Genomic DNA, 24012 nt, shown 5'->3' on the forward strand with positions numbered 1-24012 from the left:
TGCTAAGATGCCTTGGGAATTTCTGGAGAAGCTTGTTGCAAACCTGATTGGGCTGAGATTTGAGCTCCAGATAGGAAAGGCTGGAGGGAATGTGGAACAGTCACTCTGGGGAATGTAACCTTTAACTCTGTGTGGGCTCAGCTCTTCTAAACTTACCCGAATCCTTCTCATGGCTGCCACAATCTCCACACGGCTGTTGGGCCTGGGGACATCCAAGCTCCCGATGTACTGAAAGACACAACAGTGAGATGTCTGTGCAGTAATGCACAAGTTCATGCTGTGGGCTTCTTCACAACAGACAGTATTTCTCATTTATTTAGTCCTTCCTTGCATGGACTCCTTTGACCCAGGCCAGGATAGGAATATCTGTTGTAGATAACATTATCAAGTTGGGGATCTCTGAGGTCAGGTGTGAGGCTCTGACCTCATTCAGGTTCTGGATGTGCCTTTACCAGTGCTTTGTAGGGCAACGTCTGCTGCTAATTGAGTCATGATCCCGTGTGTCTGAAAATGGGACCGTCTATCCTTTCTTCCTCCTTACTAGACTGGCTCAAAACTAAAAGCACATAAAAGCTGTAAAGCTGCCAGGATGTGCAACAAGCACCTTTCCTGGAAAAGCCTTGTGATTCTAGTTTTCAGTCTGGACCACCCTACCTCTGGATGCTGCTGTCCCTGCTTGGTTGGACCAGCTCAGCTGTCTGCAGAATCCTGGTAAACCCCCCCAAATCTGTGTCCTAAAACCCTGCTTAGGGGAGCTGCAGTCCTAACTATAGTGCTTGGGGGTGAGTGTCTGCATTCCAGTGCCTGCACCAGTCCTAGCAGGGTCTCTTAGTGGGACTGAGACATGGCAGGCTCCCATCACCCCCACCCCTGCACCAGTTACAGCCTCTTTGAGCTGCTTGCCTGTTCTCCTGAACAGAATGGCAGCACACTGCCCACACTCCACAGGTTAGCATGGAACACCTGCAGGCAGCTTCCTGCTGCCGGCACTGCTCCCTCCTGTGCTGCCCGAGCAGAACCTGCTCGTGCACCTGTTGGCAGGAGGTGGCACCGGTGACAGCACACGTGGCACGGTCACAGGAGTGCCCCACGCTGCCGAGGGGAGGAGGCACAGAGCTGCCAGCTCAGCCTGGGGAATGAGGAAATCGTGGTGTCCTGGACAGTCACAGCGTGGGGAGCAAAGGCTGCTGACGCTGTGGTGTGGCTCAGCTCTGAGGGAATACCTGCACGCCCAGGGCATGTTGGGGAGGACAGGGAGAATGTCACTGAGTGAGAGGGTGATGACAGCCTGTGCTGGGAGTGGCCCTGGCAGCTGAGGGCAGGTGCTGGATTTGGTGCTGGTGGGGGCCCAGTGGGGTCCATCAGCTCCCCCAGGGTAACACAGCCCCTCTCTGCTGTTACTGGTGGGGACTGAGGGCACTTCACAGAGATTAGTGACCCTCCCAGGAGCATTTAGTTCATGAAGTGTGTCTGGTTTTTAGTGTGTGGTTACAAATTGTTGATTTTTTGGAAGTTGTTCCCTTGTGAAGAGGAAAAGGAGCAGCTAATCAGGAGGTCCCTGCAAACATTCAGGGTTATATTATATATATATGAACAGAGACAAAATAATTCCCTGGAACAGCCCCATAGGTATTGTGGTTACTGACATAGTTCTGGATTTATTTCTCCACTGTACTACTTGCAGATTGCAATGGGTTTTATCTTGTAAAATGTCTGCTTAAAAGGGCTTTCAGAGATGAGCTGTCCTGGCTCAGTATTTACTGCTCTTTCTCCTGCCTTGAAATAAACACCTCAAGCAATCTGAAAGGTCATCTGGCTTTGCTGCTGCTCCTCTAAATGCCTGTGCAAAATGGCATTTTTAAGAGCAGTTAAGTTCATCTGTAGCCTTTGGTAAATCACAGGAGAACCAAGCTCAGAGCACCAGAGCTTGAGGGCAGCAGGGAATGGAGCAGCAGAGCCAGGGCTTCCCTCTGGGCTGGTGGGGAGGGCAGAGCTGTGTTGCTGTGATCTGTAATGTGCAGAGCTCCTTCCCTGCTCTGCTGGACATCAGGACAGTCACTGGAAATCCAGATGAGCTCCTTGCAGCTGGCTGGCCTTTTGTCTGCCAGCAGCAGAGCTGCAGTGGGGAACAGGACATGCTCCTGATGACAAATTAATTGGGGCAAGAGGACAGCTGGGACTGCTGAGCTAGAGGAGATTCTTTCAAACTCCCTGCTCTGGTCTGGCTGCAGAGTTTGGATACCTGTGCTCCACACAGAGCCATGAAACTCATGAAACAGCACACCAAGCTCTGCCCAAACAAGCAGCTCCCTCCTGAAGATTATAGGGGAAGGAAGGCAGTTTGGAATGTGGAGATTAGAGAGGGAGTGTGGTCAGTAAGATTGCCTGGTGCGAGACACCTGCAGCCAGCTGCAGCCTTGTCATTGTCAGCGTGGCAGCTGACTGATGTGCCCACAATGAGCAGCATAATTGGAAGAGACAGACTGTAAAGCAGAACTGAGCAAGCACGTTACTAAGGTAATGCAAACCCCATCCCAGAGCCACACACCCTAACAGGGTGTTATCCACTCGCTAGCTCTGGATGCCTGGAGCTGTCAATCTGAAAAGCCAGTTTCACTCAGTTAAAGGTACAGTTGCTTCCCATCTTTTAAAAATCAAATTAAGAATTCCTCTTCTCCTCAGCACAGTCTGCAGCACAGCAAATGTTAATTTAAATAGAGAAATCACAGATTAAATGTTTTCGTCCCTAAGGAAGATAAATTTTTAAAATACATGATTAGCTGTCTATTCAGATTCATCCTGTATCCTGCTTAAATCTTACAGCTCTTTCAGCAGGAAAACCAAGAGGCACAAAATCCATATTTCAAAGCTTTATTGGAATGTATATGCCCCTTCTTTCCAGCTCAGGAGACAGCAGGCGTGAATTCCATTTCTAATCTGTGTTAGGCCACCTGCAAAGAGGGGAAGGGAGCCTGTGAGTTGCTCCAGCAAAATGCAATTCTTCTTGTCAGCTGAATTACAAACCCATTCCCCATGCTGTCTACAGAATGCCAATTCCAATGGAGTCACTTTCTGAGAGTGCTGCTGTGCTGCCAGGCTGTTCTTCACAATCAATACGGAATTTCTGACAATATCAGTATTCCTTTCTGATGCCTGAAGGCTGCAGACCTTGTCTGTCCAGCTTTCCATGCAGGGAAGGGGTCAGCTGGAGTAAGGCACTATTATTTGAGCAGCACATAGGAATCTGCTGGTTTCCAGGGGAATAGCGAGCTGTCACCCTGGCACAGCAGGACAGGACAGGCACTGGATCAGGCAGGGATGAGCACCTGGGACAGCATCCACGCTGCTGTCAAGAGGGGTCATTCCAGAGCAGCTCCCAAATGAAGCACACAAGGCAGCGTCTAAGGATTACACAGCTGCAAAAATACTAGGAAAAGAGCAAGAACCTGTTTGATTGTGCTAATTAAATGTAAGGCTTTCATAATTGACTGCTGTTTTCTTTAGACTCCCTCAGCGTGGCCCAGGGGCACTTGCAGAGCTGAAGAATAACCCTGGAAGGGCACGGCGAGCCCGGCCTCGAGCCAGCGGGCCCGCGGCCAGTGGGTGCCACGCCGGCGGCTGCTGGACAGCACCGGAGCCCAGCCCGCAGAGACCCCCAGCCAAAGCGGGGAAAGGAACCTGCCGGGGGGTTTTGGCTGCCAAGGGCCCCCTCCCGCGGGGCTGCGACGGGCGGAGGGGGGCCCAGGGGCCGCGGAGGGAGCGCGCCCGGGGCTCACCTTGGCCTGGAAGTGGATGCCGTGCTGAAAGGCCTCCTCGTTGTGCAGCGGGACGCGGGAGTCGCAGCCATCGTCCACCAGGTTGTACCGGTTCTTCACCGGCATGGCGGCGGGCGGGCGGCCGCCTCAGCCCGCGGCCCCGCCGGGCATCGCGGCCGGCAGCGCCCGCCCCGCCGAGCCCCGGGCGCCGTGCGGGGCTGCGGGCACCCGAGCCCGGCCGCGTTTTGAATGAGCGTCCGCGGGAGCGAGCGGGGCCCCGGCCCCGGCGCGGCGCCATTGGCCCGAAGTTCCCTCATGTGATGCGGGGGGCGGTGGGAGCCGCCCGGCCCGGCCCGGCCCGGCCCTGCCCGGCCGCCCCGCCCCGGCCCCGCCGCGGAGCCGCCGGCTGGAGCGGCTGGAACGGACGCGGGGATGGTGAGGGCTCTGCGGCAGCTCGGTTATAGGGCCACGCTGCGGGAGCTGGGCCTGCTTAGTCTGGAGCAGACGGAGAGGGGATCTCATCAAATATCTCCAAGCGGTGTCCTGAATGACTGCTCACCTACATGATGTGTGTTTCGTGTCAATGTGACTTACAGCTCTGTTAGAAATTAGCACATCCCCTCTCAGAATCCTGACGCGCAGTCGGTCCCCACTGTGCCAATATTCTCTCAGGAATTGCGGCACCCCATATGCTCACGGTGTTCTTTCCTTCCAGCTGTGTCTCGGTGGCGAGGCACTGCCGGGCCCAGGTGAGCGCACCTGGATGCCACTCTGGCACACCTGAGCATGGCATTCCTCAGCGGGCACCAGCACAGGTAAGGGATGAGATGTGCACAGCTGTGATTGCAAGGACCAAGGTTTGTCTTCTGACTGTTAGTACAACCACGCTCCATTTACAGAGATGATCAGAAATGTGAGTTGTGTAGAATCCAAAGGGTGGAGCAATGTCCACCAATGGATCTCATCTGGGTTGCCCCAAATTAATTTTTGAGTCATAAAAGTAGCTCCTAGCCAGGTGTTTGAATGTGTTTGGACACCACCTTTTATGTGGCTTTTGCATTTGCAAGAAAGAAAAGTTTGACCCCAGGCAGACAGTGCACAGTTCCCAGTCTCCATCTCAGCAGCGTGATCACCCTGAGCTTCTTGGCATTTCTGAGTACTTGTAAGGCAGTGGGAGATGGGCAAGAGCCAAGAATCCAGAAACCTATAATTAAGAAAGGGAGAAAAAGCCCAAGGAATTAATATTGGTTCACAGACTATGACCCTACATGTTCAAATATTTTGAAGTATTAGCAGCTCTTTCTGGGGAGGGTTCTGTGGTCAGCCTTCTGTCTTTGTGAAGATTTTCCTATTTCCAGACAGTCTTCTTTACTTCTAATCTATAGAACTACATTACCTCCTCATTTAAATATTCACAAGTTTATGCTAATCCCCTTTCTGTACAGCATAATTCAGTATGGGTTTTGTCAGTTGATTTCTGTCCAAGATGCTCCTCTAGATACACATCTTGCCTGCAGATGCATTGGTTTAGTTCTTCATTGGTGATTTTTTATGTGGTCTTTGCTGATGTTTAGTGTGTATTTAGAAAATTTCATGGCACTTTTCTTCTCTTGTACATATCTCGATCAAAAAAGTATTTGTTGACCTGAATGAATAACCTAGATTTTGTGTGCAAATGTCCTTGGACTGATTGAGCAACATTCAGGTCTTTGGTTCTCCTAAGCCCAAGGAGGAGGAGATGCCACCCAGTCAGCCTATGCTCCTGCTTCCTTTGATGCTAACGCCAGCAAAGCTCAACTCATATGGGGAAAAACCTAACACAGCCACTACTGGTGAGTGTCTACATTGATTCTGCAATACTGCATTTCAGCTGAGGCGTGCAGGAACCTGCCGTCGTGCTGAGCTGCTCAAAGCTTCTCCTCATTACCCTCCCATTGCCACAAGAGCATTCCTATATACGTGGGAGCATATGGACTTCACTTGGGATAAATTTTTAAATCTGATAGAAAGAACAGGATGAAATAACAAGAATGGTCTTTTAAATTCCGTTCTGTTGCTCTCCAGTATCCCGCAGATTATAAAATCCTTTGGATAGGAGGAAAGAAATATCTCATGGGAATCCTGAGAAAAAGAAAGCAACTGTTATTTAATAAAGCTTGCAGTGCCAGTTTCTGTTAGATCACAATTGAATGGAGGTGTTTAATACTCCCTGTTCATGAACTTCTGTGAACTTTTCATGGGGCTTAAATCTCCTGAGGTTAATGGCTTGGATCTGAGTTCGAGAATTGAGTTGGAAAGCTGCTAAACTTAAAAAGCTGTTAATTTTCTAGTTTGTTTGTTGGGCAAAGACAATTCTTTGACTCCACTGGAAGTAAGAAAGCTGTATGCCTTTTCTTCTGGACAATGAAACTGGGCAAATATGTGGAATGAAGCTTTTACACAGGACATCGTCACGGATTTAGTATAAACAAACCCTGGGTAGCATTGAACAGTTGGCCAAACCTCATGGTGGGTGTTTGCATCACATGGAGGTACTGAGTGAGTTATTCCTTTGATGTGCAAAGCACTCACAGAAAGTCCCGATTCTCTGAACACAGTAGGAGTGAAGCCCCAAGACAGCTTCTTGGCTCAGAGCTGCAAGTGTTTTTGCAGGTTTGTATCAGCTCTCTTTCTTGGGCACAGGCTCTTAAGATTTCCTTCTTTCTCTTACATGGGTGCACATTTCTGCCTGCCCCAGGACTCTGCATGGAAGTCCCTCTTCTTACATAGCTTCATCTTTTGAAGAGACCTTGAATGTGGTGTAAATTGGGTGGTGGGTGTTACATGCAGCGTGTTCTTTAATCAGTGCCTTGGTTGGTTTTTAGGGAAGGGAGCTTTTGCTCCTGTCTGATTCTGTCAGATTTTTCCAAATCCACCTTCACAGATAAAGGAGGAGTCCTGGTCTTGATGCCATGGAATTTTCCTCCTTTCTGCTCACCCTTTTAAGCACTTATTTCTGCACAGCAGAGTTGCAGAGATTTTGAATGTTAAATAAGATGTGACATAGGAAGAGCAACCAGACAGCCAGACAAAACCTCTGTTACAGGAGAACACTTCCATATCACACATAAGAACTGAGAGGTCTGTGCATGCTTACTGTCCTAGGAGATCTGGGTTTGTCATGCCACTGTATCAACATTATTAATATTTACTTGTGCTGGTGCAATTTTTAGAGCGAAGCCTCCAGTGTACTAACACACCAGGAGACTTCTTAGAAATGCTGCTGTGGGATGAAATGTGGGGGCAAGAACAGCTAAACCAGCTGCTGTTGACTAAATTGTATGATGTTACCCCTGATGCACTGGGGATTTCAAGAATACAGAACTCCTGAACAAAATCTTTGAGTGTCTTGAGCTGCCACACGAGGTGAACTCAGAGGTGACATGTGGAACTGAGCTTTCAGAGTGTCATACGTGTCCTCTGCGAGCACAGGGGCTGCTTGGTGAGATGATTACCCCAGATTTGTGTTGCTCAAGAAGAAACAGAAGCTCAATGTCTCGGCGGTTGAGCTCTGCGGCACGGCCAGGCAATCTGCCCGTCAGGACTGCAGACCTCTTTCATGCATGGCCAGCTCCAAAGGGCTGTGCAGCAGGACTTGGCAATGAAAAATGTCATCTACAATTATGCATATTTTCATCATCTTCTATCATGCAAATCCCCCCACCCCAAATATGCAGCAAATGTTTTGTTTGCATATATAGGTCAACCACAAATCTTCTGTGGTCGAACATAAACATGGGCAGCACGGAGTGATGTATATGGATTTAAATCCAGGCTGAAGCATAACTCCACCACGGACGTTTTCCAAGTGGAGTCTGTTTGCTAGATTTGTTTTCTTTTGACTTTTCATTTTATAGAGAATTGCTTTCTCATGGACTTGTGAAAGAAAAACTGACAGGAGATACTCACCATCGTTGCAAAAGGAACTATTGACTTCAGACACAGATGGATAGTTCTTCATGAATAACTTTTATTTTTTTAACAATAACTTGAGGAATGTGTTCTTTTTCAAAAGGGTACACTGAAGTATTTCTGCAAATTTGCTGCCGGCAGGAGGCCAGTTTCATATGATATTTTAAAAACATGGTACGTTCCTTTTGCAAATTACATGCTACTTTGTTCTTCTTGTCTTGGCTGTCTTTAAAAAAGAAAAGTATAGAAAAGAGTACAGTTACTGCCCTTATGATGCTACATAAAAGCTAAAAATGTTGATCCCAACTTGGAAACAAAAATGCTTACTAGAAGAAGGAAAATATATTTGTAAAGAAAAATGTTACTTGTTAGTTAACCTCATAAGCTTGACATGTTCACATGGCCAACTCATGAATTCCAAATACCACAAGTTAGCTGTAGAGTCCCTCAGTGTGAGCTGCTGGGATCAGCACAGTGTCATGATGGAAAACTCTTCAGTTTGCTGCATCTGTAAAACTGCTTTATTCTCAGATTCCTCCTTGCATCTGGCACTTACCTGTGCACACACAGACATTAGGTAATTGATGATTTCGGGTAAATGAGAGTGAAGTTGTTAGTCTGAGAGATGAGTAAAATGAGTAAAATCAAACAGGATCCTTCCCCACTCCCATAAAAGTAGGCCAGTACCTCTGTTGTCTTTGATATCCTGAATTTAATTAATGAGAGCATAGGGACATGACAGTTCTCCTGGATGGAATCCACATTCTTGTTCACTTATTATCACAAGATAGTAACAGTCTGTTTTTATCAACAACTCCCTCTGAGCAAGGGTCTCGGAAACAGCCTTGTGTTTAAGAGCACCTCGTAACTAAATTTCCCCTCTCCTCACAGGGGACAGATGATCTCAAGTTTCCCATTTCTCTCCTGCTGCTAGATCCAGCTTGCTGTATTCAGCAGGAAATGCTCTCCTCCTGCATTACCCTGTGCCTCATTACTGCCCAACCTATACTTTACTCCCCACCTTGCTGTACCTGAATGCCACGTGCAGTCTGACCCCACGCTGCACACTGCATCTCTATTTATCCCAACAGGAAATGAAGGTTTTACCCACACAACACAGGCAAACCAGGTACTGCATCTATTACAGCTTCTCTGGTGGAGGAACAACTAGTCTGTTATTAGCCTGTAAGAAATGTGGATATATGATAATTAGATATAAAAATATTTCCCCTTTGCAATAATTTTGTTTGGTATTTCCCATGCTCAAATGCCTTTTAATGCTTTGGCCCATCTTAACTCTTTCTTTGGCTTTCTTTCAGCACTGCTGACATTGGTGAGGATAGATCTCTGTGTTAAAAATATTCATCTGAGAGCCTGGCAGTAAAATAAGACAGAGTCAGGTCACCACTTTAAATCATACTCCAACATCTCTGAATTGCTTTTCTTACAACTGAATTTTTATGCTGATGTTGAACATAAGAAAAATACTAATTTTTCTTCCCTGTAAGAGGTTTGGAATGAGATAATCTTTTAGGTCCCTCCCAACCCAAACCTTTCTGTGATCTGGTGATGGTGGTGAAGCCAAGGATGTGCCTTCAGTGATGGGCATGGAAAAGACACCACCCAGACAGCTCATCCTGCCAACATTACCAGCCCCTCTGAGCTCCTGCTGGAACATGGAAACGCTCCCAGGTTTTTAATTAAACACTGTCACAGCTATAAAAATATAATGTACATCTTTTAATAGCAACATGAGAGTATCCAAGAGTGAAGATACCTGACCTCAGCCTTCCTGGTCACTTCACGTTGCAAGACACAATTTTATTTAATAAAATAATTCGTTTCTTCGTGTCTTGCAAGGGTAAATGATGGAATTCTGGTGAGGCACTGAAAAAATAAGGGTCTTGACAAAACCTTATTATTTTATCTTGTAGCTAACTGGCAGTGCCAACTTCTTCTGCATTTATTTAAATTTTGCTGTAGTTTAAATAATTTCTGCTGTTTCAGTCCTGTTCCAGATCACGACTCTGTTGATCGCTCCTTCACACAGAACCCTGATTATTCCTGTTTTTTTCCCCCCAAGTCCCGGCTCTCAGCCCGAATTCCTGCATTTCTCCCGAATTCCTGCATCCAGGCCGGATTTCCCAGGGCGCAGCGCCACCGCCTGCCCACAGCCCTGCGCTCCCCCAGTCCCATAAATCTGCCTTTTGCTCCAACAGCCGCTTTCCTGACATGTTCTCGACTTCATCGCCTCATAACTATATCGTGAGGGATTAATGTATCACGGAGTCAGGGCTCTGGAATGGTTTGGGTGGGAAGGGACATTAAAGATGATATAATTCCAATCCCCTGGCATAGACAGGGAACCTTCCAGCTTGCTCGGGTTGATCACGGAGCTGCTGTTAAGGTTATTCATTCCATTACTGACAGTATAAAAACCATTTTCGTAATTTCTTGCTGTGCCCGAGAGTGTTTAAAATCCGCAGATGGGGCTCTCCCAGCATGAATGCAGCTGAACCTGAACGGTCCGGGGGAGCCCCCTTTGTGAGAGGCAGCGCTTTGTAACAGCGGCGAGAGCCCCGTCTCGCACGGAAACCTCTCCGGCGCACAGTAAGGAGCGGATGGAGCGTAGGAGCGGATCGAGTGTCTGGGCCACCCGGGCGGTTCGGTTTGAAGGGCACGGCGGGTACCGGGCCCGCCCCTCAGCCCGGCCTGAGGCGGGGCCGCCATGGCGGGGCGAGGTCTCGCCCGCTTCCAACATGGCGGCCCCGCCCCGTCCGGAGGCCATTTCGGACCGCGCGGGGCGGGGCCTCTGCCCGATCCCAAAATGGCGGAGGCGGCGTCAGCGCCTCACGGAGGCGGGGCGGGGCCAGCGGGTTACCGGCCGCGCCGCTGCCATGGCAACGGGCGGGGAGCGGGGGAGGGATGGAGCCGGCCGGGCTGGAAACGGCCGGGCTGGGGACAGGGACAGAGGGAATAGAACCGGCGGGGACAGGGACGGGGACACAGGGGATAGAACCGGCGGGGACAGGGACGGGGATACAGGGGATCGAACCGGCGGGGATGGGGACGGAGGTAGTGGAGCCGGCCGGGCTGGAACCGGCCGGGCTGGAGACGGCGGTAGTGGAGCCGGCCGGGCTGGGGACGGGGACAGAGGGGATAGAACCGGCGGGAACTGGGACAGAGGAGATAGAGCCGGCCGGGCTGGAACCGGTCGCGCTGGGGACGGCGGGGATAGAACCGGCGGGGATGGGGACGGCGGGGATAGAACCGGCGGAGATGGGGACGGCGGGGATAGAACCGGCGCAGATGGAGCCGGCCGGGCTGGAACCGGCACAGATGGAACAGGCCCGCGAGGCGGAGGAGCCCCCGGGGTCCCCGGCCCTGCCCACTGAGGCCTCGCAGGACGGCCCGCCAGCCGCGGCGCCCCCGGGGCAAGGGGCGCTGCCCGCCGCTCCCGACCGGGAACGGGAGCGGGTCCGGCGCAGGGCCGGAGCGCAGGGCTCGGCCGGGCGGGCGGCACGGGGCAGGGCCCGGCGGGCCCCGGGCCGCCGCAGCGGGGGCGAGAACGATCGGCGGCCCGAGGTCACGGTGGACTCCTCCAAGGCTAAGACCTCTCTGGAGGCCCTGAAAATCAGCCTGCGGCAGCTCCGCTGGAAGGAGGTGAGCGCTCGCCAGTGAGACCCTGCGGGGCCGCGTCCCCATCCCTGCTCTGGCCTAGCCCCGGTCCTGCCCAGACTCCTCTCCCGAGCCTCGGGTCTGCCCCGGGCAAAGCCTTCCTCCTCTCTCCTCCTCCTCCTCTTCCCGTGCCTCTCTGAGGGCTGCTGCGGCCGGGGGGCTCCCGGCTGTGCCCCCCGACCCTGGGGCCATTTCTGACCAGATGCCGGGGCCGGAGCTGGTTTGATTCATGATCACGATACTGCCACGGCCGATTATGCAAGCCAGAACAGGGGTAATCGGGTATTGCGCTTCCGAGGTTAAACCGATCGGGGAAAGGGCAAGAAAGAAACCTGCTCCCGTGGGGGGAGCGTTTGACGTGCTCTGTAGATTGGCATTTCTTCCCTCCCACCCTTCCCTCAGGGCCTGGCTCGGGACAGAGGACGGGAAGGTCTGGCCCGGCTTTTCTCCAAGGCACGGTGTATGAATGCAGTGGTATTAAACCAGCTGATAACGCACACATAACGGGATTTAGCCTGCTAATTTATTTTATGTAGAACAGCTATAGCTATTTTTTCTCCTGCTGCTCGAGTCATGTGTTTTCTCATTGCTTTGTGAGGATTTCAGTGAGTGCCAGTACGTGCTGAACTGGAATCAGGACAATAGAGGAGCTGGCACAGAACTGATGCTTTGCAACTCCTTATTTAAATCCTGGAGAGATTTCTTAGATATATCTTACTATAGATATTGTTCTTCAATTGCTCTCCAATTGTACAGATTTTTTCCCCAACAGCTTTATAAATGTCTTTATGGAAGTTGAGATAGCTTCTAGGAGCTTTGTGAGGAACTTGTGTAAGAAAACGGGGACTTGTAATCCATTTGTAAGAGGGAATTTGGAGGGAAAAGGAGGAATAAAACCTAGAGATTAATTGTTTCTCATGTGCAGAGCTAGGACAGTTGTGTGATCTCTGACCTGCAGCTACTCCACTTTGCAAAGCTGCCTTTGGGATTCCCACTTACAAGATTATATTTTTGTGCACCTGATGTTTTTTTAAACAAAATCTGTACAGACTTGGGGTAGACACTTTATTCTGTGATGTTCCTAACCTCAGAGCTAAATACTGCAAATTTATTTTCTGGAGGACTGAGTGGCAGCAAATGTTGCCCGTGTTTATTCATAATGTCCTGAATACCTAATCCCACAAGGTATTTATGCTCCGTGTCAGGAAGAGTAGTGCTTTCTCCTTCTCTGACTTCATAAATTTATTTCAAGAATTTTGTTATTTAAATCCAGTGGCAGGATTTCAAAACTTCTTTGCACCGGCGCCCCAGTTCTCAACTCCTGCTTGTACAGCAAAATAGTAACAACATACCAGAGCCTTGAAATTCAAACCTGCTACATTTACCTCTCGTAGCCCTGAGTGCACCTGTGGGGTGTCTGTCAGTAGCCTTGCTCCATGTTTTATGCAGTGATATGCAGAGCAGGGGCACTTGACACTTAATTTCTTTGTTTTTACGGTTAAGTTTTATGTTCTGGGGGCGTGGAGCCATTCCAGAGAGGGTTTCTGGATCAGTGATACCAGTTAGCCTCGCAGATTGTGCTGGGAATGAGCCACACTTAGTGGTTAATTTTGTCTTTATAGTTTCCTGAGACTTCACTGTTTTGCATTTGTTTTGCACTTGATAGTCTTTCCTACTAATTGACTTGTTTCACAAGCTCTTGTTCCTCTCATGAATCTCTGTGCTGCATTAATCAGTTTTTTCCTTCCTGTTTTGCATCCCCCAACAGCAATTGTTGCTGCCTTTACTTCATCTCTCTTTGTTCCCTGTCTCCCTCAATATCCTCTCTCCTCCATCTCTTTCTTGGGTCAATATTTTTTATTTAGTTTGTTGCTTCCTCCTCTGGCCACTTTGTCTCTTAATAAAGAAGAGGCTTGATAGGGAATTTTGTGTTGCTTGACTGCACCATCTGGGTGGCTGATAACTCATTCCTTGTAAATAAGTCACCATCACGTACTGCTGTACATCTTCAGCTTATAGATTAATAAGATTTGAAGAGAAAAATTAGCAAAATTGAGAAGATAAATCCAAGGAAAACTCATTATTCAAGCTACATGTAATGCTGAAAGCTGTCCCTTTCAGACTTTTACAGAAATAGCAGTAAAATATTTCTTCAGACCACTGTCAGGGATGGCCAGAGCCTTGGAGCCGGTTGCACTGTTACAGCAGGACCAGCAGAGGGAACACGGGTGTTGCTTCCAGCATCCATGAAAATAATGCCAAAAAAATCCTGGAAGTGGTAATGAAATGCATGTATTTTAAATACTGATGTGTCAGGGACTGCTCTTCTACTGTTATCCCTTGTATAATACTTTTGATGCTTTTCCTTCTCTACTTCTTTTACATTTTCCTATTCTTGCTTTTGTTTCATTTCTACTGTTCACTGCTGGATGTGCTGGAATATTTTATTAGGAGGAGCCAGTATAATGTGCTTTTTCAAGTAGGCAACTTTTGAGCCATAACTTTTTCTGTCTAATGTATAGCATTCTTACAGTGTCACATATCCATTTTTTAATTACTTTATTATTCATCAGTGAACTGACATATGGTAAATATCATAAGGGACACAAAAAAGGGAAGAATAATTTAAACATTGGCAATATTGGTGAAATATTCTGTGGCACTGATATGCGGGGAAAGAGGTGAAGGAGTGCAAGACAGCAAACTGACCACTGAGATTCTGATAGCAGAAGCAAAAGACTGAAAAAAAAACCCAACTTTTTTTTTTTTCTTTTTTCAGCTGTGGGAATTTAGAGTAAATTAAAGAATCAGGTTTGCTGGGCCTGTGTGGGTGGACGTTTGGAGAAGCAGTGCAGAGTTCCCGTGCCTGTGCCAATTCCGGCTGGACCATCTGATCCAGCGTGTCACATTCTTTACATGAACACGATATGCCAAATGAAATAATGGCCACAAATTGAGCTTGCATCCCGAGTTTATTCATCACTTAATAAATTATTTCTTCAGCAAGCTTTCAATTACCAGGAAAATGGAAGAAGCAGCTGTCCCAGGCATCAAATATCCCAGCGTCGAGCGTTTCATTTGTCTCACTGTTCCGGAGCTGCACGGAGGCGTAGGGAGAGTTTCAGGTTTTATGCTGGGAAAAGCTGAGTGGAAATCGAGTCATTTAACTTGTCATTAAACATGATGGAACAGACTGATGTGACCTGTGAGACAATTTAAATTATTGGCTTCTAATCCAAAGGTAGAAATGACCTGTCAGACAGATTTGACTGTGATGGATTATTAATCGTGTCAAAGCTGTGGAAACAACTCTATTCTCTTTATGGTTCCTTGTTTTTGCTTTTTTTTTTTTTTTTGACAAATGTTGCCCAAATCTGACTAAAAAGATTTTAAAGGTTTTAGAAAAGGATGGCTACAGCCATTTTTCTTTATTAGCCACTGCCCCACACCAGGAGCTGGGAATGTGGTGCAAAGGCCTGTCCCACCACAGTAAGATTAATTTCTATTTGCCTGGCACTGCCAGAGGTGCTAGATAATCAAACTTGTTGGCTCCTCTCCAAACACCACTCTTATTTAAAGTGTAGTGCAGAGGTTACAGAATCCTGCCCAGCTCATTCAGGAGGTGAGTTTGATCCCATTGTTGGGTAAATCCAGATAATCCTGATTTCTCAGGAGTGGGGCCCTTGCTGTGCTGTCCCAAATTCCTGACTAGGGGGTGCATTGCTTCCATCTTCTTGTCCAGAGCTGCTCACTCCTCATCTGTTGGGAAATGATTTCTGTGCAGTGTTTGTAGAGAGCTTTGATATCCTCTGTAGATGAAAGGTGTTATATAAATGCAAATTTTGTTCCTTTAATTTCAATTTCATTTAATAAATAAATAAATGGTTCAGGTTTTAGTGGGAAGGGCACTCTGAAACCGAATGCTGCATCTATATGCTGGATATACCTGTGGAGAGAGGTTAAGGCCACTGATTGTCTTTCAGAGCCCAACAGAATTAATTTTCACTTGTACAAAAACAGATTTTGCAGGCTGAATAATAATGAAATAAGTGCAGAATCCACTGGTTCTTTTTAAATTGGGTTTCTCATCCCTGTGAGTAAGGAAACAGAAAGGATGCATTGCTCAATTAGCATTTTAAATTAATTTTTCAAGGCTATTTACTGAGGAAACTGAAATTTTAATTAAAGTAGCAAATAAAGTAATGCACTCAAAAGGTTTATGCAATTTTTTTTTCTGTCATGCTCAAAGAAAAATGATCCACTGCATACAAAAATACTTTAAAATAAGAAAAATTGCATTTCAAGTGAAGAATAAGAAGTTTCTGCAAAATACTGTGGTTCTTTCAATAAGTAAATGGCAGTGGGTGATGAGGGTGGTATATATTTAATGCAAATGTGTCCTAAAATGCTAAATATAGTAGATTTATTTGAAAAAGATGTAGCCTAGTAATAGAAGCTATTCCTGTGACTGCATTCCATATGGTAGTGAAATGGCATCTTCATGGAGCTGCAGATAAAATGGGGTTTTTTTGGACTGATAAATGGGGCCGTGTCAAAGAGAATAAGCATGAAAAAGGAGAGCAACTTCTTTACACAAAACTGATTGGGTTTTTTAGAAACCACTTTACCACTATTAGAAACTTGCTCTCAGTAATTGGCAGTGCTGCTTCTGAGCTCTTCAGACTGCTTTAAAAAGGTGATCTTTTGGATAATAGAAAACAAGCTACAGTTTCCCAATTTATGGTGAAATCTTGTGTGGATGGGAAGAGAACCTGGAATACTTAATATTGTTGAAATAATCGCCTTAGTTCTTGATAGTGGGGATATATATGCTCAACAAATGATTAATTGAATTGCGAGCTTTTATTTTAATTACAGGCTATTAGTACCAGAAAGGAATTAATGCTGTAGAAATTAATACTTATAACTGGATATATCAAAATGAATAATACAGTTATTGCACTTAAATATCTTGCTTTGAGTGCTCACTTTACATTTATAACTTGGCTGTGGTTGATCAGAATTGGGGGTTCTGAGTGCAGCCCGTGCCTGTCATTTGGGTTTGGTTTCTAAAAACCTCTCTTGCTTTGTTCACTTTAAAGTCTTTGAGCTGATCCAAATATTCTCAGTTTTGCAAGCAGTATATAGAGCAGCCAGAAGGCTGTACTTGAGTGTTTTTTGGTTAAGATGAGTGTTTAAAAGCACAGGAATGAGGTGTTCTCAGATTGCTCAAAACTTGTCTCTCTGTGTCGCAGTTTCCGTTCGGCCGCCGCTTGCCGTGTGACATCTACTGGCACGGGGTGTCATTCCATGACAACAACATCTTCTCAGGGCAAGTCAACAAGTTTCCAGGTACTTCACTTCTCTTTCTGGTTTAAACAAATGCTGTAAAACCAGGGGTATTTGAGCTTGTTCTGTGTTTTACTGGTTTTTAATGTGAATTACCTGCCTGATCAGCTGATAGTATTTTTGGCATATTACTGGGTTTGCAGAGAGGGTGAGGATATCAGAATGGGTGTCTTGAACAATTGCTGGACTGAGATTTGTTTTGGAGAGAAAGTGGTTTTATTGAGAAGAATACTTCATACAGGTGAAGTTAGGAAAAAGGAGAGTGTTAGGCTGTAATTTAAGTGAAATATGCAATTACTGTCTGTTATCTGGCACTGATAACAGTGCTGTATCTTTGGATTTGGTTTTGATTCAAAGTGGAAAGAATCTGTTTTGTTTCATACTCTGGCTTATCTCCGGGAGAAGCTTGAAGCAGAGTTCCTTAAATGGATTTTTTAATATTGAAGAGTTCATGTCAGTCCTCATCTTATGATGACTCTTCTATTTTTTTAAGCTCCTTTTTTTCTCGTTTAATCCCTGTTGAGATCTCTCTAAATAAGAGCTAAGAGCTTAGGTATTGACTTATCTAAGCCCTTTACTTCAGATTTATGGCTGCTGTTAGTGTGCTGTGAGCATAAGAACCTCAGATATCGAACTCCAAGCTTTATTTACCCTGACTTTTTCCTGCCTGAGGGAAGTTCCCACTCAGGTGTAGGATGATGTTGTTTTCTGATGGTTTAAATTAGTGTTAGATGAATGTTACCTGTCTGTATTTTGGCTTCTACCTGGTGAACAAGTGGCTGCACAGGAATCAAGCCATAGCCCTTCAGAACTAGACCTGATTTCCAGGAACGTTGTGCTAATTTGATGCAGGGTTTTACCAGAAACTTTTCCATAAAAATAGCTTTTTAATCATGTTCTCAATGGACATAAGACTTCAGCAAATGTTTGTTTGGCTGTTGACAAACTAACCCGATTTTTGTGATGCAGATACTTCAGACTGCAAAGTAAACACGAAGTGATTGATTACATTTGAGTTATATTTGTATTTATTCCTGGAATAATAGATTAGAAAAATAATTTTGTATTATGGCAAAGGCAGTACTTAATATTTGACTAAAGCTGTCTTTTATTCTGAGCTGTATTTTTGAGAATTAATTTTTTTCTAATATTGTACAGAAATACATACAATAGTAAATATGGCAGGGGAATGCCACAATTATTGTGTCAGATTTTAAATCTCAAAAGATGTTCAGCTTTATTAACAGCAATGACCAGAGTGCCTTCCCAGCAGGATGAGTAATGATCCTCTGAAATGATACATTTTCTGTTAGGATGAGACTTCAGTGTGGGGTTTTTGTTACTTTGTTCTCCTCCCAGGCATGATGGAGACAGTTCGGAAAATTACCCTGAGTCGGGCCATGAGAAGAATGCAAGATCTGTTTCCTCTGGAATACAGCTTCTACCCTAGATCCTGGATTCTGCCAGAAGAACTGTCCCTCTTTGTGGCTGAGGTACATCACTTTTGCTCTCAGAATACTGTAACTTGTTGGGTATTGTATCCATGCCATTCTTTAATCTTCTATAGCTACCAGATTATTTAAAACCATACCTGGGAACTGTGGATGACATCTTTTCCAGTTTGCCTGGGATCAGTCATGGTCTGGATGTCTGTTTGTTAGCTTTGTTTGTTATGTTGTGGAATAAACTTCAAAACAAATCTACTTCTCTGCTGTGCCAGGAGAAGTGTCTGAAAATTGAGCCTGTTGGAAGCATCAGCCCTTTCCTGCATGTTCTGCTGGCCTGAGGAGGTTCCAGTGCAGTGTGGGCAGTGTGGTGCTTCACCAGGTTCATTGTCACTGAAATCCTTTTTGTCCACTTGGCCTGTTGTACCCAAACCTTTCTGAAGAGCATTTTGTTCTGTGCATTGTTAAATACACTCACATCATCTCATGTCAAACTGCTGTTTTGTTTAAATATTCAGAATGTAATAAAATGCCATTCTTTTCCAGCTTTTTTTTTTTTTTAAAAAGGGTGATGCTGTGTGTTGGTGTTTGGTTCTGTTGCTATAAATATTTTAAAATATTATATGTGTTTGTTTAACCCTGTCTGACTCACCCAGGGTGTTTTTGCATCCTAGAGTATGCTCACCTTGGAAACACGAGAGAAGAAAGGTGTGGGCTTTAACAGACTCTTGTACTGGGTGCAACTTTTAAACTAATTACCATATCCATAATCCATTTGAATTCATTAACATATTTTAATAACTATTCTTCAAATGGGCTGGGTAACTGCCACTGCAAGAGCAGTCTGCAGGAGGAGTGTGAATAAAAAGGAGTGTGAATAACCCGAGCAGTTCAGCGAGGACAGGCAGATGAGATGCACGCCTGGGAGGGGCCGTGGGTGGTGGGGATGGTGTGGGAGCACAGGCAGGGCTGGCCGAGCTGCAGGTGACACGCTCAGCCCCGGGAGCTGGCACCAGGTGGCACTGCGAGTTAACACTGCTCTGCTCCCTCCCTGCACTGCAAACGCTGCTGCTTGTGTTCCAAGAGGAACAGATGTCCACTAACACACTCCTAGGAGTTTCCTTTGCATATGTTCTTCCATCTGTGTTGGAGAAAAGCATAGTTCTTGTTATCAAACATTATATTTTATGTTGTAAGAGTTTGTGTTCTACTTAACACAAGTTGGGAGTGTAACCCCTCCAGAACAGGAAAAAATACAACCCAAAACATTCCAAACCCCCTGTGAACCATAAAAGGTTCAGGGCACTTTTCACTTGCAGTTTGGTGAGTTCTCAGCGGGAGTTCTCCAGGCTTTTCTGTTGTTTATTTGTTCATATGTGATTTTGTTTGCTTTGCAACCCTAATGCTGCCAAAACCTTCAGCTCCCAGAGTGTGCATTTCAGCTTGTTCACAACAGACAAGTGGGGAGAGCTTTGGTGGTGCCTGCATGTCAGACATGTCCCTGGAGGAGCTGGAACTCTCTGGAATATGTTAGTTATCAAAAGTCAGGTTGTGTCAGTGCAGGTGTAGGTTAGACACAAGAAGATGGTGTGGTGCTGTTTGTAGTGCAGGATTTCTGTTGCAAAGGGCTGGATGAGAAATGGACACCTGTGAGATTTTGCCTGTAACAGAAATTATCATTGAAAGAAGAAACTCCTTGAGAATTTCAATCTTGCTGCCTCCCACTGATGCACTACAACATTTCAAAACAGTTTCTCTCTCAAATATCCTTATTGTGCCTCACTTCTGTAGTCATGATGGTGAACTTTTTCATACATATCTATCAATAATGAAATCAAATGCTGTCAGCTTTCCCCTATACCTAGATTCAGGTAGAAAACACTACAGGCAATCTAATAATAATCTTCAGTGCTATGAAAGCCAATAATTGAGAAAACTGCACTGGAGTTGTGGTGGATGAGCTTCATACTGGAAATACCAACAAAAAAGTATTTCCCTTAGTGTCATTTATTTTGAAATGAGATGGTGATAGGTGTTTTCATCAAGGGCTTAAAAGTTCATTTTACTAAGTAAATATATATCTATCTATTTTCAATATTCACCAATTTATTTTCTAAAACATTTTGTACTAACATGTCACTGTAACGAAAGGTGAATTACAGATAAGCAAATCTCTCAGGTGCTGCAGTCATTGCTCGTTCACTAGCAGGGAAGAATTTGCTGGAATGTGTGTGCTAAGGACTTATTTCTAACATGAAATTCCAATTTCTGAAGAATAACTAGCTTGGGATTCAAACCAGGACCGTGATTGTTCTCATAGTTCCTTCTTTGTGTTGTCTGTGAGGATGATGAATAGGCCAGTATGATTAATTTTTAATAAGAATCTAATTTGGATGGTCAAATTTCCAGCACAGCATATTTTTGGTGGTTTAATCAGGTTTTCAGCTTTTGGATACCTCTTAGGCATAGGCATGAATATTCCAGTCTTTGTGCTGTCAGATCTTATAGCCCATTATATGCATTTTTTTCAGAATACCATATTTATTCAGCCTGTATTTCCTCATGAAAGCCAAACTTGCAGATGTTCACCAAACTTCTCTTGCTGTTAACTGTAAATGGTTAACATGTTTTTTAAAGATAATTTCCTTCTGTCAAGCAAAGGACACAGAAATATCTCATTTCATATAAACTCATTTTCCTACATGACTGAATTTTCTAAGTCCAGACAAGCTCCCTCATAATGAGAATTTGAAAGAATATAGTTGAGGGGATTGTGGAGAATTTGAAGACGACTGTTGGGAATTTCCTTGAAGATCAAGAAACCATCTGTTTTCTTCAAGACAGTAAATCTGCTGAAAAACAGACTGAGACTGACTCTGGATTACTGTTCCCCCTTTCCCCACCAGCCTATCTTTATCTGCCATGTGTAGGTTTTGATGGACTAGAAAGCCTGAATAATATCCAGGCCTTTTAGTCCATTGAATAAATGGAATAGAAAATGATGGAGAAAATAATTTGCTTTTTATTTTAAGAGAAGAGAGATCTCAGAGAACAATGATTATTAGAGTGCAATATTTTGAAAGGCAGGTTCTTTTGCATCTTCAGCAATAGTCCCTGGAAAGCATAATTCCTTTTGGAAAGCATCATCTCTTTTGGAAAGCATAATTTCTTTTGAAAAGGTGCTGCTGGAGCAGAGCAGATTTGGCCTGAGGGGTGAACAGCAGATGTGGGACTGGGGGGCAGATCTTTCCACCTGGTGTCACAGAGGTTCTTCACGATTTTCTGCCCTGGGAGGGCACTTTGTGTGTTGAGCAGGAGTCACAGCAGGGTGTGTTTGCTCATGGAGGGTTCAGATTAACCAGGTGTCTCTGTGGTGCTGACTTTAACACCAGTGAACCACAGAACTCCTCTGCTCTGCAGGGTAATGTCACATCAGGGAAAGATTATTCTGTAGTGGTAAAAAGACTAGGACATAAATCCTGCTTTCCTTCTTTGCTCATCTAGGCCTGCTGATCTACTTGGACCTATTTATCCACATGCCATTTATGTAAGCCTGACCTCCACTGAGGCGTTTATCCCTCACAGTGACCTATTTTGAAGAAGGATCTTTCACTGAGTCAGTGTGACACCTGTCCGTGAGAAAAATCCTACTCTGGGTAATGGATCTTGAATTTCTGCTGCAGCTGTAGGAAGGCTTTTAGCAGTGTGACTTTGAGTGAAATAAATAACTGGGTAGGGTGGAGCCAGCAGTCCTTGAGGCCTTGGGAATGTCACTGCTGATAGAGCTGGGCCTCCCCTGGGGGTCAGCAGCCTGATGTTACAGCAGAGGTTGCTGCTCTCACAATCATCTGACCATGCTCAGACTTTTCCTGTGGGCTGATTTTTTTCCTCTTTCATTCTCTAGGGCTGATGGTGGCAACTGATTTGTTCTTTCTTCGTTAGCTTTTGTCCTCAGGATTCTAAAAGTCAATCTCCAGTTGTTGCTGGTGAGCCACAGGGTAAAACCAGATCTGCCTGGCTGCAGGGAGAGGGAGAGCAGCTGCAGGGCTGGGGCTCTAAAATGTGGGAGTGCAAGAAAGGAGCAGTCAGTGCTGGGACATCCCTCTGTTTTGGAAGGAGGTTTTGAGTGCTTTATTGTCCTGACTCCCATGAGGACCTGATAAACCTGCTAGCCTGCATCCTGCATTTCTTCAGCTGCTTTCTTTGTTAGGACTTCCCTTTCTTTCTCAATTTCATTTCTGATTGAGGCATCCCCATGTCTGCAGTTCTCACTTTTGCTGTATAAGTAATCAATAAACTAGAATTTATTTAGGGAGTGGGAAATATTCATGTAAGATGAAAGCTCTGATATTCAGCAGGTGTGTCAATGACACCTGTACATGGTTCAGCATTCCCCAGTTTTATTAACACTGGGTATCGGATAGTAAAATATTTTCAGTGGTGGAAAAAGGTATTGTTAGTGACAAATCTTTGCTTCAGTTTTCTTTCTTCTGGTAGCATTTGCAGTCCTACCTCAATAAATAAGGCACCTTTCCTTAAGTTAATGATTGTCTTTGTCAGTAGTTGTTCAAAATGCAGCACGAAAGTTTAACTTTGCAGTTTCATATACATTAGTGACTACTAAAATGGATCTCATGAGATACACCCCATTTCCTTCTGTAAATTGGAACAGAACATTAAAAAAGTTCCTGAAGTGATTTATACAATGGCTTGTTAAATAAAATGACCTTTTAGCTGTCCTAGTAATTCCCTACTCATGCTTGTTTCTCCTTGTGCTTGTCAGCACTGTTTATCTTCTGCCTTTTCTGCATGGTGTTTACTACTCTGGTGATGTGATCATGCTATTTTTATTTATTTTTATTTATTGGCTTTCACAATACCAACCCTTCTTCCCTTGCCCAGTTAGTTTTCCCTCTCACTGTAATGCTTTTCCTTCTAGGTTCGTATGATAAAGGACAGCAATCCATCCTGGAAGCCCACGTTTATTGTAAAGCCTGATGGAGGCTGCCAGGGGGATGGAATCTACCTCATCAAAGACCCAAGTGACATCAGACTGACAGGGAGCAGCCAGAGCCGACCAGCTGTGGTCCAGGAATACATCTGCAAGCCACTGCTCATGGACAAACTGAAATTTGATATTCGTCTCTATGTCCTGCTGAAAAGCTTAGAACCCTTAGAGATTTATATAGCCAAAGATGGACTTTCTAGGTTTTGTACAGAGCCCTATCAAGAACCCACTCTCAAAAATTTGCACCAGGTTTTTATGCACTTAACCAACTATTCACTAAATATCCATAGTGAGAATTTCATCCATTCTGACAGTGTAAACACTGGCAGCAAGAGGACTTTTTCAAGCATTCTGTGCAGACTGTCTTCCAGAGGAGCTGATGTCAAAAAGCTCTGGTCAGATATAATTTCATTGGTGATTAAAACAATTATTGCACTGACACCAGAACTGAAAGTTTACTATCAGTCTGACATACCAGCAGGAAAGCCTGGGCCAACTTGCTTCCAGGTAAGTTGGAATTTCTGCCAGGAATTACTTCTGTGCGTAGATTAATTTTCTGGGTGTTTAATGTCTTTTCTAAAGGTTTTCTCTAGTTTTGGTGCTGCTCACTGGTGGGAGCTCAGAGATCCTCTCCTGACCTATGTTACTGCCAGCCCTAAGCAGATACAGAGAATTTTCAGTGGGTGTAGTTTGTTAGGGACAGTATTCACTCCATATTCCATCTTCTACACGCTGGAAGTGAAGTGATCCTGGCAATTTGAAGACCCCTCGTTGTGAATGCCAGGATTTTCTGTTGGCAGATGCAGTGTTTAGGGATGGGGGTGGT

The 24012-nt window shown here is 45.3% G+C and overlaps 2 protein-coding genes across 4 annotated transcripts in view; one reads left to right on the top strand and one right to left on the bottom strand.

Moving 5' to 3' along the window:
- LOC106855368 (carboxyl-terminal PDZ ligand of neuronal nitric oxide synthase protein-like) overlaps positions 1 to 3914 on the bottom strand; it is a 28362-nt gene extending 24448 nt beyond the window's left edge. For both annotated transcript variants that reach the window (XM_088177469.1, XM_088177470.1), the window contains exons 1-2: positions 3777 to 3914; positions 157 to 228 (exon numbers count right to left, since the gene is read on the bottom strand). In XM_088177469.1, the coding sequence (XP_088033595.1) occupies positions 157 to 228; positions 3777 to 3881 (177 nt within the window). In that variant the 5' untranslated portion in view covers positions 3882 to 3914. The remainder of the gene's footprint in view (positions 1 to 156; positions 229 to 3776) is intronic.
- Positions 3915 to 10631: 6717 nt separating this feature from the next.
- TTLL11 (tubulin tyrosine ligase like 11) overlaps positions 10632 to 24012 on the top strand; it is a 34118-nt gene continuing 20737 nt past the window's right edge. For both annotated transcript variants that reach the window (XM_014879980.2, XM_088177371.1), the window contains exons 1-4: positions 10632 to 11369; positions 16640 to 16736; positions 18093 to 18226; positions 23118 to 23693. In XM_014879980.2, the coding sequence (XP_014735466.2) occupies positions 10632 to 11369; positions 16640 to 16736; positions 18093 to 18226; positions 23118 to 23693 (1545 nt within the window). The remainder of the gene's footprint in view (positions 11370 to 16639; positions 16737 to 18092; positions 18227 to 23117; positions 23694 to 24012) is intronic.

The sequence above is a fragment of the Sturnus vulgaris genome, chromosome 22, assembly GCF_052056855.1.
Source record: "Sturnus vulgaris isolate bStuVul1 chromosome 22, bStuVul1.hap1, whole genome shotgun sequence".
NCBI lineage: Eukaryota > Metazoa > Chordata > Aves > Passeriformes > Sturnidae > Sturnus > Sturnus vulgaris.